General features: G+C 39.4%; 1 protein-coding gene across 1 annotated transcript in view; it reads left to right on the top strand.

Annotated features, from left to right (window-relative positions):
• Positions 1–18,539, top strand: part of dnah7 (dynein, axonemal, heavy chain 7) — a 74,719-nt gene that overhangs the window by 33,642 nt on the left and 22,538 nt on the right. The window contains exons 33-48 of the mRNA XM_008280351.1: positions 1,261–1,437; positions 1,743–1,874; positions 4,600–4,821; positions 5,972–6,169; positions 8,468–8,623; positions 8,768–8,936; positions 10,109–10,235; positions 10,907–11,126; positions 11,372–11,998; positions 12,270–12,515; positions 12,715–12,944; positions 13,167–13,497; positions 13,605–13,951; positions 14,809–14,989; positions 15,382–15,567; positions 17,501–17,664. Coding sequence (XP_008278573.1) covers positions 1,261–1,437; positions 1,743–1,874; positions 4,600–4,821; positions 5,972–6,169; positions 8,468–8,623; positions 8,768–8,936; positions 10,109–10,235; positions 10,907–11,126; positions 11,372–11,998; positions 12,270–12,515; positions 12,715–12,944; positions 13,167–13,497; positions 13,605–13,951; positions 14,809–14,989; positions 15,382–15,567; positions 17,501–17,664 — 3,713 coding nt within the window. The remainder of the gene's footprint in view (positions 1–1,260; positions 1,438–1,742; positions 1,875–4,599; positions 4,822–5,971; positions 6,170–8,467; positions 8,624–8,767; positions 8,937–10,108; positions 10,236–10,906; positions 11,127–11,371; positions 11,999–12,269; positions 12,516–12,714; positions 12,945–13,166; positions 13,498–13,604; positions 13,952–14,808; positions 14,990–15,381; positions 15,568–17,500; positions 17,665–18,539) is intronic.

The raw sequence follows: 18,539 nt of genomic DNA, 5'->3' as shown, positions 1-18,539 counted from the left end.
AATGCCTAATTTGCTTCTTCCTGTTTCTAATGTTTCATACTAGATTAAGAAAATGTAGCATATGTGAAAAAAACATTCTTAAATTCTATTTTTGTGGTTTCTCCCCCTTTTCTCTTATTTTGAAACTGGCAAACTCTTCTTGCACTGTAATTATTTTCACCTCCACCTCCTCTGTTGGCTTTGGGTGAGTCTTCATGGCAATGTGCTAACATCAGCTTCTGCTTTTCACAAAGCCATGACGATTTATCAGGAGGGCATAACACTTAGTATGGATAGTCATGCAACCCCCTTCCCTCCAATTCCATCCCCCACTGTGCAGGTATTTTTCTATTAATTTCAAAGATGCTAAAGGAAATATCCAGAATAGGCTGTCACAGGGGTGACACACCACTCTGTTCCTTTGAAATAACCTGCACTCAATATATAGCTATGTTGCAGGATATACTTTTAAAAGTTTTTTTTTTAATTGTACCTTTCCTTATGGTTCTTTGTCAAGCGGCAGAAACAAAGGCTTTTGCTTGCAATGCATAGGTGCCTTGAGAGAATACCTTTGCATCTCCCCGGCTCTACTTTTTTATTAAAGAGACTTCTATTTTTGATTCTCTATACCCTGGCATCTGTTCCTTTCATCACAGTGAATGCACAGGCATCAAAACTATTGTGATCACAGTTAACTCTCCCCACTTTGTGCATGTTCCCTTTTGTGCACTGTTAATCTACCGTTCGTTCTTTGACTGTGAAAGCTATTTTTCTTCCTTTATGTACGATCTTAAAACCTTTCCTTCTTGACTACTTTTTGCTCCTGCCATATCCACATGTGCAGTTAGGGACCACTTGTATGTTTTCATACATCTCTGCTCACCACATGTCTTTACGTCTAACTATATTTCTGGTTCTCTGTGAATCTGTTAATGGGGTGTTAAATGGAGTTGCTGAGTTGAATTAAAGCGTAAGGAGTAGTTTCTATTCTAACACTGTCATCAGTTTATCATTAGATGTGCTATCATATATGAAGAAAACATTTTTGTTTTACATTGTTTTACTAGTCTAATGAATAGAATGCATTATTGTAGTATGCATGTAGTTTCTTGATAATAAACCTGTTGTACTTCTGGGTACTAGTCAGAAAGTTTTTGCTTATAGTTAATGTTACATAAAAAATGTATATTTTTATAAACTACACTCTTCTATATATATATATGTAGTTCAGGACCACGAGTGTAGTTTTGTGTATTCAGATGTGATATATGTTTATTGCAGGTGTCTCGCTGTGGTATGATCTACATGGAGCCCCATATGCTAGGCTGGCAGCCTCTAATGCTGTCCTGGCTCAATACAATGCCATCTACAGTCAATACCACACACAAAGACCTCATCACTGCCCTCTTCAACCGCATACTGCCAGCCTGCCTCCAGCTCATTCGAAAGGCCACCAAGGTGCCGAATTTAAAAAAAAAAAAAAAGTCTTCCTCAACAAATACAATACATTTTCAAGCTGGCAGTGGTTTGCTAATGAATACAATGCTGTCTTCACCTAAAAGAGAGGTTTATTTTTGCATGTTTTAGTTTTAAATAGTTCCATTTTGTGTCATTTTAGCTTATGTTTCAATTACATACAGTGGCTTCGTGTCTTAGCTTTATTTACTTTTTTAATGAGTTCTGAGTCCAGTCGTCCTGTCCAGTGTTCAAACCTTACTTCTGTGTGAGCGTTTGTGTGTGTTGCCTCTTTTGTTTGATTTCAGGAGCTGTCCCCGACCTCTGACACCAATCTGGTGAAGTCCCTGATGAATCTCATGGACTGCATGATGGATGAATTTCATGATGAAGCAAAGATGAAGAACATGAATGACAAAGATACTTGCTCCTGGTTGGAGGTTTGTGTTCACACTGCTACTGATATTACTACCAGTTGTTGTTACTAATGATACTAATTATTATTACTAGGCATTATTATAGTACCATTAAGAGTGATAAGTAATTGAGCATATAAAACCACAAAGGATCCCAGCATTGTAAAGCAAGTTAGGCCTCCTAACCCTTGAGGTAGATGTTATCTTATACTTCCCCTTCACTACATTTCAGATGGAAACATTACACTTTATGCTTCCCTACAGTCATCTTAGAGCTTTAGGTACTTTAAAGAGGAAGATTTTACACAATGGATATTATAACAAACTTGTCAAAAAATATTGTTAAAGATTAAACTTCCAACAATTTTGTCTCCTTATGTATTACAAACAGAAGTGTGTAGTCGGGCTCACATTTCAGACGTCTGTGAGTTGTTAACTGCTCCACCAAATAGAGATTTTTCTTTTAAACTCCTCACATGGTTTCATTTGAGTAAACGCTCAAATGATCCAATATCTCATCAAAAAATCAGAGATCAGAGAAAAAGTCCCAAAACTGAAAACAGATTTGTCTATCAGAACCTCGTTTTTTTTTTCTTTCTACTCCAATTAATCATCTGACAACCTCTTTATCTGGTGCTCTTGTGTAAATAAAACCAACAGCTACAGCAGTAAGATGTTACTTATACACCGATGCTTCAGTATTGACGAGCTAATGATGTCGTAATATACATGTCAGAGAAACCAACCCGGTACTTATACTTTAAATTTAAAAGATCTGAATACTTTTTTCCCACCACTGTAGTCGTGTTATATGCTCAGAATTTAGAATATCAGAATATCCCAATTGAGAAATTGAGAAAAAAAAATTGCAACTGGCACTGTCAAGTTTTGTTTTGCTTTGTGTTGACGTTGTAAGCCTGTGGTTTTGCTTGAGGAAGCATAAAAAGATTCCTACATAAAGGGAGCAGCCACACTTAAGGGGTAAAATTACAGATTTCCTGAGCTGAACAGCAAGAGAGAGAAGAGACAGTGACTCAGTGAAAGAAGACAGCTCTGTTTCATGACAGAGACTGACAAGAGCCAATGGTAACAAAACTTTAGGGGACGTATACCATGCTAATATGCTCACAGACCAATGACACATATTTCACCTACGAGGGTACTTCAAAAATTCTCACCTGGAAACATCAGGCATCACTCCCTTTTTCGGGGAATGACTGTATACTAAAAATCCTTATATCAGTGCCCATCAATGCGCCACTTGTGCTGTGTGGACAGGTGCATTGTCCTAGAGCAACAGCACGCCCGCTTGAAGCTTTCCTCAGCTTGCAAAGAAATGACGACGGACATCTGAGTTTTTATGAGACAAGGCTTTATAGTATACAGTTATGCCCCAGAAAAGGAGATTATTTAGCTGTAAAATGAAACTGAAAAAGAACACATTAAAACTATGGTCTGAAGAACAGAAATCTGAAAGGTAAGACCAGACAGTTTCTTTTCTATGACTTGCAGTTTGATTACTTATGTTCAGTTTGATTCAGACGTCTGGTAGTTGTGAACTCACGTAAAGATCGGCACATCCGAAAAGTTTTCTTCTACGAGGAAATACAGATACTCTATTAACCAAAGAATATTTCTTTTCTTTTATAAATTTACTGTACTAATCAGGTCTGTCTCCTCGCAGGTCTAAAAAGAAGGGAAAAGTTTTAGCAGATGAGCCCTTTCTTCTGCCCCTTGCATGAGTTCCAATTGATTTTTTTGCCTCTGAATCATGTCTTTTGAAAGCACTGCTATTATCCCCCTGTGGCACACTGCACTGATGAATGCCTTTCAACCTTCTCTCCCATGTTTCTCAGCCAGTCATTATCAAAGTGTTGAATTAATCAGCTTTTTAACAGCAGGAGCTATCATGAGGCTGCTAAGCCTCATTTCCAATTCCTACAGTAGCCCTGCTGTTTTTTTTTCCCCAACAAAGACATCTCGCCTCTGTGGATTGTGTTTTTTTGTTTCATAAATTAATCTGTATGCTGGTTGACATTTACATCGTTGCTGTACATTTAAATCATTTCACTTATTGCAAGCCTTTTCTGGGATTTTTGACTGTAATCCTAAATGTGCAAAGGGATTTTTTTTTAGGTTTGACTTTTCTTACACTGTCGTAAAGAGTATTTATTTACCTTAAATACCTTATTTTTTTACACTATAAATATCATCTTGAAGAGAAATTTGCCCATTTTGTGTGTCATAGTCCAGGTATGTTCTTGCATGTGGACACCCGTCCAGTTTACTTGTACAGGAAACATCCTTTTCACAAATAAATAGATACTGCAATCAGCAGAAGTCAAAAAATTGCATTTACGCAAGCTCTGGACTAAAGTATTATTTTGACATATCGTTTTCAGGAATGGACACTTTGACTTAGCATACACTTTCAGAAGGAGTACAGGTGTATTCTATACCATAAAACAACACCTCAGAAGCAAAATAATGTCCTATAGACAACTGTATTCATTTTATCATAGGAGTTAGTTGTTGCATTACAATTTATCCTGCAATTCTTTGATAAAGGCTCACAGATATTATGTTACAACTTAAAAATATATGTAGTACTTGTACTTGTTACTTACTACTTATACTACTTCAACCTAAGAGAACGGGAGACTTTCTTCATCGATTCAACACATTATATGCAGAAATGAATGTGATGTAATGGTCAAAATCGGTGATGGTGGGCTTGTCTTTCACACAGGGAATCTTTGTTTTCTGCCTGGTGTGGTCGGTGGGCGCCAGCTGTGATGAGTCAGGCAGGGTCAAGTTTGATGCACTGATAAGAGAAATGCTCAGCGGCCCCTTAAGCGAGGAGACCAAGGCCCACCACGGCATCCTGGCCACTGCTGAGGCTCCTCCTAAACAGCTGACAGTTCCCTTGCCCACTGAAGGAACAGTCTACCAGTACCTCTTCATTAAAGAGGTTAGTCTGCTTTGGAAACTTGTGCGGAGAGCCGTTAGCTGCGTTTATTTATTTTTTAACTTTTGAGTGTCATCTCAAAAACATTGTGAAATATGACTTACTTCCTTGAACTGCTTATGAAATAACTTGGGGGGGAAATTTCAGTCGTGGTTTACATCATGGGGACAAAAACAAAATGCCTCTCTCTCTCACAGTGAAGAACCCAAATGGTTATTTTATGCAGAAGTTGTGTTTACACCATTATTACCACAATAACTGGCAACAAACACAAAAAGAACATCAAGCACCTGTGGGCTGGCTCGAGTGACATACCTGTATTAAATTTTCTTCTCCTCAGATGGCTAGGGAAGAGGGGCTGCAGCTTATTGACTGCCTGTGACCTATATCGTGTCATATTTTAGTCTCTGCCACATGGCTCAATCTGCCTTGCATTTGATACCAATAAATTCTTATTTTACATTATCGAAGGATGAAGAACAAATTGGGGTTTTCACAGCAAAAAACATAAACATTCCTCTGTCTAAATTAATATTTGAAATATTCTTTATTAAATTCAGTTAAAAAAAAAAAAACAAAGAAAAAGATGTTGAGGGAGATGTTTTAAGAGACAAAAGATTACTATGTATCTAAACTGAATGACATGTTTCTATTTTTTATTCATTTATCTATTTATTGCATTATATATAATTAAATTTTCAGGTCATTTTACATACAAGAAAGCTTTAGCCAAGGTAATCCTAAAAGGAGCGTTTCATATTGGTGCAGGTCATGGCTCAGAACTTCTTTGTTTTGCAGTTGACAATTTTATATACTGTATATTTTTTCTGTTCTTTGTAAGGGAAGAGAACTGTTATGGATTTCACCAAGAAGTCTAAGACTGTTATGGATTTTTTTTAGTACAAAAGGCTAACAAAGTGTGGATACCACATGTGGCTTCAGAAGCATTTGCCTCAACACATATCAACTATTGTTATCGATGTAGACTGTCAATACTAATAAATTCTGAGCACAAGTAAAGGGACACATAAAATTTGTGACCTTTGGTGTAACAACACTCCTGCCTGCAGTCTGATCACAATATTACTGTATACACTCAATGCACAGTGGTTATTTATATCCCAAATGCAAATCTTCCCAATTTCCTCTTTAGGGCCCAGGCAGGTGGGAGCTTTGGACGGATAAGCTAAAGACCACTCCCCCCATATGCAAGGACATGCAGTTCAACGAGATTATTGTTCCCACGGAGAACACAGTACGCTACATGGCACTGATGGAGCTCCTTGTCACTCACCAGAAGCCCACTATTTTCATCGGTCCCACTGGCACTGGCAAGAGTGTCTACATAACAGTGAGTTGTCTCAGATGTAGTATTTTGTTGTATGACATACGGAAAGAGTGTTTTTGTGTTTTTAAGAGAGGAAAGTGAGGTAAAAGCTATGCAATTGCAGTATGTGGCATATAATCTAGGATAGAAGTGTAGAAAAAGTAGCATTTTAGCTGCCTTTGTTTTTGCATATTTAGTTTTAATATTGTCGGACACGGCTTAACAGTACTTTGTCATTATTTATCATAATAATAATCGGACATTGTGTAGTTATTAACAATAAGGATAAGACTGCTGCTGCTACTACTATTAAAAACCATATTGATAGTTCTCTATGGTGCTGACAATCCACTGTAATGGTTTTGAAAGGACCATGAAGTTTCACTTAGAAATTATATGTTTATATTTAGTGCTTCTCACCAAATGCATGGTGTGTATCTTTAAGGTATTAAAAGCATGTATTTCCTTTTTCATAATTTCAAACATTTTGAAACCCTCATTTTTTTTTTACATCTATATTTAAATTCCATATCTTTACTTGTTTTTGTTTTGTTCTCTTCCTTCACCACCACTAACTGTTGTTCAGTTGATTAGCAGAAAACCATGGGCAAGAATGCAAAACCTACGTGTTTATACAATCTTATGCATTTGCACAAGATAGAAAGAAAATTGGGACTCATTCATCAAACATAGTGTGCATAGTGTATCAATAACAAGTGTGAACTAATTTGATTGTCTTTAATGTACTTTATTTACAGTGATATATGCAGAAAATAACAAAAAATGTTGTTATCATACATGGAAGAACACTGCCTATGCACTGATGGCATTACTTCTTGAATAAGTGAACATTCATTTCTAAGAAGTGTAGTTCTGGACTGAAGTAGGTACTCTGAACACACAAATCATTTGGAGGCAACACAGCTACCCCAGGTGTGAAAATGGCCACCTTGGAGGAATACAGAGTATCTCTCAGCAGAGCTTTGGCTATTTATATCAAGGACTAATCCCCCCTCCCTGCCTTTGCTTCATTAGTTCATCCATTAGTGTGCTCAAACTTGAGACACTGGGGTGAATAGAGATCATCTCACTGGGGAGCCTGCCGTGTTCTCCACTTCCTGCCTGTCTGCTTGGTGGAGCAGCTCTGTCCCATGCCGCAACCAGCAGACCGTGGCTGAATCCCAAATCTGGCAGAAGTGATAAAGGAAGACCGACACTCAGGCCATGTGAATACGAATGGCACGTTGCCCACACTAGTGCTGTCAGACAACTTTACACAAGGCTCCTTCACCTGCCCCGCACTACTCTGGAGTACGACTAGTGACAAGCTGTACCACTGGTTTGAAGTTTAGCCAACAGGATGATGATGATGATGCACTTCGGCTGCATCCTGTGATCATTCACATCACATGTCCCTTTTCACCGAGCAGTTCATTACTCACGTGATTTTACAAGCATGTGTATAAACACTGTGCTTACAGTGTGCTGCTTACATGTTGACAGGACAAACGAGGGCATGCGCTCTGAACGTAGAAGAGATAATATCCTAATAAAATGATCAGATCTCTATTCTATGGTCTCTGTTCATATAAACAGAGGAGGCCATTTGTCCGAAAGGGCATTTTTCGTATAGCTTTTACTTAAAGCTCCTTATGTGACTCTCATGTAGAATAAAAAATTTAGAGATTTTACCATTTTTGTCCACATAAAATTACTTTAAATCATGTCCTCAGAGGGCAACTAATTTTCCCACTTCATTTCAAAGTCATTTGCAGGGATTAACTGAGATCCAATTTTTATCTAATAAAATACTCACCAAATGCCACGTTTAATTACATTATGAAGCTTATCACAACCATTTGTCTGGATAAAATTGGAAATGACTATTTTGTGCATACTCTACTCATACAAGGTATTTTTGGCATGCAGAGAGAGTGAGAATACTGAAAAACCTTTTCAACCGAATGAGCACTTCAGCATTTTTTTCTCAAGTGTGCAATTATTAACACTTTCATTATATTTATTTATCGAACAGTGTCCGTGGCATTTCCAGATCTTCAGAAGTCACTTTAGGTCTTTTTAAAAAACCCATAATGAACATTAATCTTTATAGAATAAACTCTCTCCTGAGTACAACAGCAATGTTTTTGTCAAATGTCACTTTACTACATAATATCTCTTATTTGTCCTACAGTGTCACAATTATGCCTTATTGTGCTGTAGATGTTTAATTCATTTTGATAATATACCATGTACAATGCACTTCCAGTCTGTGAGTTTTGATGATAGTTTGTGTTCATATTTCAAATGTCTCTTGCCTAGGACTTCTTGTTGAATCAGCTGCAGAAGGATGTGTACAGCCCATTATTCATCAACTTTTCCGCCCAGACTACAGCTGCCCAGACCCAAAACATCATTATGTCCAAGCTAGATAAGCGTCGCAAAGGAGTGTTTGGCCCTCCCCTAGGGAAGAAAATGGTACAGCTCCTTTACATTTTCATATTTAACATGTTTTTTGTCGGTGTGCAGTCATTCTATTTTGACAGTTTGACATACCCTATTAATGCTAAAAAAAACACACACAAAGTACTAATAATGTACTAATGTTTTTTATCTTATCAGGTGGTATTTGTTGATGATGTGAACATGCCAGCCAGGGAGGTTTACGGTGCCCAGCCTCCTGTGGAGTTGCTGCGCCAGTGGCTGGACCACTGGAACTGGTATGACTTGAAGGACTGCTCCAAGATCAACCTGGTGGATATCCAGATCATATGTGCCATGGGACCACCTGGTGAGTAGCAGCTGTGGCACCTGAAAGCTTATCAGAAATATCATTATTACACCAGTGATACTTTATCAAAGATGACTGATTGATTGAAAAAAATGTGGACTGATTTCTGTTTGTGAAGAAAGTACTTTTTTTGTGCTTTGCTTACCTGCTGCTCAAGCACTCTTGAGTCAGTGTCACAAACCACTCCCTGCTGTTTTGTGGAGCACCTCACCGCCTTAAGGTTTTTACAAATAGAACATGTTTGCCACCTCTGCCTTGCTGCAGCTACAAGTGTAAACATGAAAGCAACCCTGTCCACTGGGGCAGCTGGCAGCGACAGCTGCAAAAGAAAGGGGGTGGGTGCCACTCTCAGGTGGCCGCTGTGTAACAATATTTGCTGCCAGTGCCTGAGCTGCCAGTTGTTTAGCTTTTCTAAGGTCTGCATGGATATGGTAACCCCTGAATCCAAACCAAATAAAATAATGTTGTTAATCATATTATACCTTTAGAGTTGCCTTTCTGTTTATGATATTGATTGGCTAAAAACAGCTATTAATTTTTTCGCCAGTGTAAAGTTGTGTCTCCAACTAAGATTAGTGCTGTTTCCAGTTGTCGCAGTCCATATTGATAGCACTGACATAACTCAACAGTGGAGCTAGGACTGCAAGCACTCCACAGAAAAGGTACCTTTAGTGGACTCTATTGAGTCAGGTGGCCTTGCAAGTCATAAAGAGTTGGACGCTGTGACACATAAGTGGTTTCGCTGTCCCTGTGTGCTGTGTGCAACATTGAGTGGTGTTGTTGTCTTGTCTTATGCAGCAACCAGTCATTTGGCCACTCAGAACGTTATGCAGTGTTCTATACGCCTGGGAAAATACTTTATGTTAAATGCAGTATGAAATGACCTTGTAGATAGTATTTCACTAAAAGCATGGAAAGCGATTTTTAACATAGCATCTCTCACAAATGCCATGATTGTTGGGGCATTTTTAACACAATTATACTTTAAAAATAAAAATAAGTGTGAAAATGTTTTATATATGTATTTTAGAAATATTGCAAATAGTAACTGGGCACCATAGATAACTGGGTACTAAGTGGAAGTACTGTGATCACTGGTTGAAACACACTTATCCAAAGTGTTATCTCTGCTCAAGGTGAGGGTATTTGGTGTCTGTCCTGCATGTTTTTAGGTGGGGGACGAAACCCTGTAACTCCTCGGTACCTGCGCCACTTCAACATGATCACCATTAATGATTTTAATGAGAAGACCATGTATACAATCTTCTCCAGGATTATCGATTGGCATTTCACCATACGGTAACTATATTCAATATATAACTTGCATGTGTGCATATGTTTTAGGAATTTTCATAACCAAATCCGTACATATAATCTGCTTGCTACTGCAATAATACATACAGTGCTGCCTGCTCCTTATGAGCCACATCTTTTGGTTTTCGGTTTTAAGCACTAAGTTGTTTCTAACAATACAACAAATTGTAGATTATCACATTCCAAAGGCCGTTGAACCTGCCATGACTGCAATATTGTAGGAGTCAGAAGAAGTGCCAGTTCCCAAAAAAAAATAAAATTCTATATATCAGTTTTTGTGTCAATAATTAGAGGATTAAAGGTGTTCTTTTTCCTCCTCTCTTCTTGCCCTGCTACATTGTTTACCTTAGAGACCACAAGCCCTAAAGCAATCAAATCTTTTGGACAGGTTTCAAATCTACCCAAGCACTCATGCACACAGAGATATCACCTGCATTTTAAAAAGATACACATTTTGGATTTTTTTTTCTTTTGCATTTAGAACCATGCAGTGAATGCTAATGATAAAAACAGAGATCCTTGATAATACAGTCTATATTTTATAGGCTACGTGCTTAGTTAATACAACAAATCAATTACTGGTTCATTTTCCTGACTAAACTGTAGGAGGGAAACACAACGTGATCGGAACAATAAATCCACCTTTTTATCTACAGGTTTTCCTTCCCCAAGTCATTTGCTGCTCTGACTTCTCAAATCGTCAATAGCACCATGTCCGTGTACCAGGAGGCCACCAAGAATTTGCTTCCAACCCCCACAAAGTCCCATTACTTGTTCAATCTGCGTGATGTCTCACGGGTCATACAGGGCATCTGCCTGTCGCGGTCAGAGACTACAGATGAACCATCTGTCATTAAACGTCTTTGGGTCCATGAGGTAATGTTGTACACAACAAACAGTATAAGACACCTGAGAAATACAAAACTCAAGTAAAATAAAAAAAATATCTTGAAAACACAAAAGTGGATATACATTATAATACATAGTAGACTCACTCAAGCTAACTTCTGCCTTTTGGTACACTAACAGATACATTCATCACCCTGATTGTTTTTAGATCTCTATATCTGTTTCCCTCTGCATTTGTCTCACACTCTGACGCTTCCCTTGCTAATCCTCAGGTCCTCAGGGTATACTACGATCGACTGGTCCACGACACAGATCGGTCCTGGCTTGTTAGTTATTTGCAGGTCGTGTCTCAGAATCACATGAAGGAAAACTTCCATCAGCTCTTCCAGCATCTGGACCAGGACCATGATGGAAAGGTAACCGAGGATGACCTGCGCAGCCTCATGTTTTGCGACTTCCACGACCCCAAGGGTGAGGACCGCAGCTACCGCGAAGTAGAAAACCTAGACCAGCTACGTCAGGTGGTGGAGTCACACCTGGAGGAGTTCAACAACATCAGTAAAGCACCCATGAACCTGGTGCTCTTCCGTTTTGCCATCGAGCACGTGTGCCGCATTTCCCGCATCCTCAAGCAGCCAAGTGGCCACGCCCTGCTGGTGGGGGTCGGGGGGAGTGGGCGTCAGTCTCTTACCCGCTTGGCTGCTTACATGGCAGACGCTGAACTTTTTCAGGTTGAAATCTCCAAGACCTATGGAACTACTGAATGGCATGATGACCTAAAGTTAATAATGAGGAAGTCAACACAGGGTGAAGCCCATGGCGTGTTCCTTTTCACAGACACTCAAATCAAAATGGAGTCCTTCCTCGAGGACATAGGCAACCTGCTCAACACTGGTGAGGTAAAGTGGATGGAAGGGAACATGGAAAAGGGTTTATGGATCAAAAGAAAAATGAAATGCTGTGCAATGATTGATAGATGAGTTGAGGTATAGATAACACGTAATGAGAAAATGTATCAGTGAATGAAGGACTGGATGAATTAAAAAAATGATGAATGTGTGGATAGATTGACAGATGGATGAATGCTTGATGAATACATGTTTAGACAGATGGATGTGGTTAGATAGATGGTGAAAGGATGCAAAGTTGTAATCGTTTGGTTGTTTCCAGGTTCCTAACCTGTTTGCAGTTGACGAGAAGCAGGAAATCTGTGAGCGAATGCGTGTGCTGGACCGGCAGCGTGAACGTGACAAACAGACAGATGGCAGCCCCTTGTCCCTTTTCAACATGTTTTTAGAGCGCTGTCGCACACAGCTGCATGTGGTGTTAGCCATGAGTCCCATTGGAGACGCCTTCAGGGACCGCTTGAGACGTTTCCCTGCTCTCATTAACTGTTGCACCATTAACTGGTTCCAGGTGAGTGTGTGTATGTTGCAAGTGTTCTGGTATTCTGTCTGCCCCATTTAAGAGTGGCTTTAGAAGTTTGTCTTTAAACAGACTATTTTGGGCTTCATTCAGTAGTAACTGATGAAATTGCTAGTAAACCATAGCAGAGATTAAAACACACTATTTCTGGCAACACAATGACAGGACAACATATTTTCTTCCTTGTTAGACCTGGCCTGAGGATGCCCTGCAGGCAGTGGCTTGCCGCTTCCTAGAGGACGTTGAGTTGACTGATGAGGCTCGAGAAGGCTGCATCAATATGTGCAAGAGCTTCCACACCTCAACAATTGAGCTATCCGTCCGCTTTTTGAATGAGCTGCAGCGCCACAACTACGTCACCCCAACCTCGTACCTAGAGCTCATTTCCACATTTAAAGCATTGCTGAAGACAAAAAGAGCGTGAGATCAAAAAAACATTTTATATATATATGTAAAAGTTTCTTTTAAGTTTTGGTTACTTAGGATGCTTGGTTTAGATTTGCAGAACAAACTGGTTGTAGTTTTCAAAAGCTAATATGAGAAAAAGACCTGATCACAACATCATGAGTCAAGGGCCACAAAAGTCAAATTCCAGTTTCCATGTGTAAACATTTTCCCTAAATCTCTCTGTCTTTTGCCCAGTGAGGTGATGAAGCTGAAACGACGCTATGAAGTGGGTCTTGAAAAGTTAGAATCAGCGGCAGACCAAGTAGCTACGATGCAAGTTGAGCTGGAGGCTCTACAGCCACAGCTGCTTGTGGCCAGCAAAGAGGTAGATGAGATGATGGTGGTGATTGAACATGAGTCTGTGGAGGTGGCTGAGACGGAAAAGGTGGTGAAAGTGGATGAAGCCGGAGCCAACGAACAAGCAATGGCTGCCAAGGCTATCAAAGATGAGTGTGATGCTGACTTAGCTGAAGCCATGCCTATCTTAGAGTCAGCCCTGGCTGCACTGAATACTCTCACCACTCAGGTAAAAGCAGCGATATGTTTTCTTCCTCATGCAAAACAGTGCCCTTTCATCTGGGTCAAAGGCCTGGCATACTGGGATAGAATAATAATTTGTGATTTTATCTACAGGATATCACAGTGGTGAAGTCCATGAAAAGCCCACCCACAGCTGTCAAGCTGGTTATGGAGGCAATTTGTATTCTCAAAGGCATCAAGCCAGATCGTGTGCTGGATCAATCAGGCTCTGGTAAAAAAGTAGATGACTTCTGGGGTCCGGCCAAAAAGCTTCTGGGAGACATAAGGTTTCTTCAGAGTCTCCATGAGTATGATAAAGACAACATCCCGCCAAATCTCATCGCCATTATCCGCAATAAGTACATTACCAACCCAGACTTTGAACCAGAGAAGATTAGAACTGCATCCACTGCAGCTGAGGGCTTGTGTAAGTGGGTTTGTGCCATGGACAAGTATGACAAGTAAGTAATGTTCTTCTCCTCCTGTGTTCTTATTTATGGAAATTAATGCGTATTTGCAAAGCTTGGGCAAGCTCTCTATCTGTCTTAGTGATTAACATGAAGCTTAGTTTGCTCCAAAATTTATAATTTATAATTTTTCTGGTGTGTACCATGCCAAGTCCCAAATGGTTCATCAAACAGGCCAAGATGTGAATCATTTAAACGGAAATGTTTACATCATTATTTTTCTGACAATCTTAAATGCTGCATTTATTTATTGAAACAAAAGTCTGTCATATGTCGTGATGACAAAATTTCCTTTTCATGTTTAAAGTTATGTCCATAGTGTGTTTTAATAGTTACTGTGAAGGAGGGTCCAATTTTAATGTAAACTGAGACTTAATGACACTTACTATACACAATCAATCACTACAAGCCTTCTTCTGAAATCACATATTAGATCAGATAAATTAAATCAGATTATATATTATGTCGTGCATCATCTGTGTTTCAAAAGCAATCAGGAAGATAATTCTTAAACCTGATTATTAAAAGAACATAAAAGATATAAATACTATGACCTGCTACATCTGCATGTTTTTTTTTTTTTTAATATTTTAGTTTTTAATTGTTATTTTAGTTGCTTACTTTTTAAGTGATTAGTTTAGTGAATTTCTACTCATGGTGTTAAGTTGAGAGTATCTCTATAGATGAACTAAGATTTAGAGCATATTCTGTTGTATAAAATGGTTTGACAATATTATCCAGTTTATCATGCTGTTTGTTTGACCTTTCATTCACACATATCTAGTGAGACCAACCTATCCATAAATGATCTGAAGTGCTACTTATCTTATCATGCTCCATGTGTCTTTCAGAGTGGCCAAGGTGGTGGCTCCAAAGAAGGAAAAGCTGGCACAGGCAGAGGGGGAGCTACAGGTGGCGATGGAGAGTCTACAGAAAAAGCAGGCTGCCCTCAAAGAAGTCCAAGATAAACTTGCAAAGCTTCAGGAGACTTTGGATGCTAACAAAAACAAGAAAGCTGACCTGGAGAATCAGGTTTGCAGTAGTATATCTGGGTATTACTTAAGGTATTATAAAAGTAATATTAAAATTTGATCACTGAAAAGCTTTTATAGTCCCTGTTTAATAGTCACATACAGCCAGCGGATGTGGCATGTGTATGTGTAGCTAAGTAGTTCAAACAAGGACATTTTTTCATTTTATGTAACAATAAGTAACACCCAGTAAAATGTTTTTATTAAAGAAGATAATGTGCCACTGACAGCAACATTCAGGAAACTATTATCCATTAAACCTGATAGACCAAACAGCCAACACAAGTCAGTAACTGAATCACATCGATTTACTCTGGCAAACCTGATCTTGACCTGTTAAAACCACAGTAGTGCAGCACATTTTCTCTTTCCTCTTCCAATGATGCCCTCCAGGTGGATCTGTGCAGTAAGAAGCTCGAGCGAGCTGAGCAGCTGATTGGAGGCTTGGGTGGAGAGAAGACTCGCTGGAATGAAATGGCCTTCGATCTCGGAAAGCTCTACGATAACCTCACTGGTGACATCCTCATCTCAGCAGGCATAGTGGCTTACCTGGGAGCCTTCACTTCCAGCTACAGACAGGTACAGACAAATGAGAAAGCAGGTAGTACATACATGTGATATAGCTAGCAACAGCCCATTATTAGATGATAAGTTAACATTTGGAGTTATCATTTCCAGTAACTTTAAGGCTGAGGATTTCTTTCTATGGAGGACTCTCTCAGCACAGTTTCAGACCCCTGAAAGCAAAAAGCTAAAGAGCATTTTTGTGAGAAGTAGATACTTTGATTTACCAATGCACTTTAGATTTTTCCTCTTGCTGAACCTCAGATGTCTCCAAAAAAAGCTGCCCTAATCTTTTATATTCAGTCACATGCAATATCACTGTGATGCTGCAAAACTGAAAGAAAGAGAGTGAATTTGTTAATTTTCTTGCACATGATTGTGTTTGTGAAAAAAAAAGGAAATAAAATCATTCTCACGAGATTGTGTGCATCATGTCAAGGAGAAAACAGATTTTTAGTTATGTCAGTTAGTTAAAAATATAAAATGTAAAATAGGTGATTATAAAGACACCTGTACCTGGAAGGGCCTGGTGAATCAGCATTCCTGGCTTTAACTACACCAGTTCTTCTGTCTTAATGAGGTACTTAAAACTAGGAAAGCAACTCCGTAAAAGGGTATTGAAAAAGATAAGTCAGGGGATGAACACAAGAAAATCTCCAAATCACTCAATATGCCTTGGAGTATTGTTAAAAATGGAAGGAATGTGGCACATGCACAAGTCTGCCTAGAGCAGGCCAACCTGAAAAAACCCAGAAATCATGAAAGAAAGAAACTAGTGAGGGAGGCCACCAAGACACCTATGGCTTTTCTGGAGTTAGAAGCTTCAGCAGCTGAGATGGAAGAGAATGTGCATAGTGGAACTGTTGCAAGGGTTCTTCACCAGTCAAAGGTTTATGTTGAGAGTGGCAAAGAGAAAGCCACTGTTGAAAAAAAATCTTGATTAGAGTTCAACTGAAGGCATGTGGGAGATTAGAAGAAGGTTCTATGGTCTGATGACACTAAAATTGAGGTTTTTGGCCATGAGACTACACGCTATGTTTGACCGACACCCTGCTCACTGACACAAAACACACCGCACCGTACAGCAGCAAAGTACAGGGAAATCCTGGAGGACAGCTGTCTGCAAGAGAGCTGTGACTTGGGAGAAGTTTTCCAGCAAGACAATGACCCGAACCATATACCTAATGTGATATTCAAGGCTGTTTGAGACCTATCGACTAAATACTGACGTAAAGGGGGTGAATAATTATGTAGTCGCTTTGATTCATTTTTCCTTTTATGCTTTGAAGTAACTGACATTGCTTTGTAGAGATCTGTTTTTGCTTTTACATGAACATCTTTTTTGTAAATACTTGTCAAAACAGCCAAATTACATTGACAATGATTCAATGTTGGGCTGCAAGGTGGCACAGTTGGTTAGCAGTGTTGCCTCGCAGCAAGAAGGTCGCCGGTTCATTCTGCGTGGAGTCTCCATGTTCTCCCCGTGCAGCGTGGGTTCTCTCCAGGTTCTCTGGCTTCCTCCCACACAGTCCAAAAGCATGTTGAGGTTAATTGGTGATTCTAAATTGTTCGTAGGTGTGAATGTGAGTGTGCTTGGTTGTCTGTCTTTAAGTGTAGCCCTGCGATAGACTGGCAACCTGTCCAGGGTGTCCCCTGCCTTCACCCTAAGTCAGCTGGGATTGGCTCCAGCCCCCCCACGACCCTAATGAGGATTAAGCGGTGTATAGATAATGGATGGATGGATGATTCAATGTTGAAAAGCAATGAAAGGAGAAAACTTTCATAGTTTGCCTTTGCCTTAGACAATGTTATTGTTTTTTGTAATATGTCTGTGCTGAAATGTTCACTTGCATGTGCTCTTTTTGTTTGCACGTTAGGGTATGTGTTTTCTTCTGTGCATGTAGAAAGGTGGAAATGAAGTCATTGCCATTAATGTGCTCCCCAACAGGAACAGACAGAGGAGTGGATGGATCTTTGTAAGAGCAGAGCGATCCCATGCTCCTCCTCCATGTCGCTCATGAACTCGCTGGGCGACCCCGTAAAGATTCGCGCATGGACCATTGCTGGCCTACCATCAGACAGTTTCTCTATAGACAACGGTATCATAATCTCGTGAGTACTGAAGATGAACTTTGCTCTTGAGAAGAAAAGGCACCAGTGCTGCCAATGTTTAGCATTGTGGTAAGAAGACTTAAATGCACTATCAATGTATGTAATAAGAAACCTGTACTTGAATTGTTGGCAGAAAAGTCTAGACAGGATTCAGACAACATCTTAACAAATATCAATGAAAATATCAACTGAAACAGAAAAGTGAACTTCAAACACACTTTTCACAAAAGCAGCACATCAGAGCTGTCACACACCTGCAAATTGTAGCTGGAATAGAGACTAAGAAAATCTTTTTCTTTTTCTTTTTTTTTTTTTTTAAACCCAGAGGGCCTCTTCTTACTCTGAGCATGAATACTTTCATTCAAACTGCTCACTGCTATTTCTTTTTTAATGTCACTCAGTGTACATAACAAATAGGGTACAGTGTTTAAATGCAGTGCAATTGTATGTTTTTGACAGATGATGTACCAAGATCCCCATGGATTATTAAAGGATAAGGATTAGACTAGACATTACCAGTCAGTTTGCCCTAATGAAATAAGAGGCTACGGCATAACTTGTCTGGTTCAAATTAAAGGTGTAGTAAAAAAGCAAACAAAAAAACAACACATGATCTTAACATTACAATGTAAAGTGTCCTAAGATAATCATGTTACGATTTGTTTCTATATAAAAACAATTGAATTGCATTCAACTGACGTCTGGTTGTTGGCCCCAGGTGTGCTATCAAACTGTCTGTTATCAAACTGTACTCAGAGTGAATGTTTACCTCTAAGCTGCTCCTTACATCTCAGTTCTTGTCCTCCAGTAACCCCCTTGCTGCTAGGACGTCTCACGAGTTACAGTTACAAGATCTTTCACTCTGACAAGGCAGC

This window comes from Stegastes partitus, unplaced genomic scaffold, assembly GCF_000690725.1.
Source record: "Stegastes partitus isolate 25-593 unplaced genomic scaffold, Stegastes_partitus-1.0.2 Scaffold190, whole genome shotgun sequence".
Taxonomy (NCBI): domain Eukaryota; kingdom Metazoa; phylum Chordata; class Actinopteri; family Pomacentridae; genus Stegastes; species Stegastes partitus.
The sequence above is the reverse complement of the archived record's forward strand: the minus strand, read 5'-3'. Positions and strand labels throughout refer to the sequence as shown.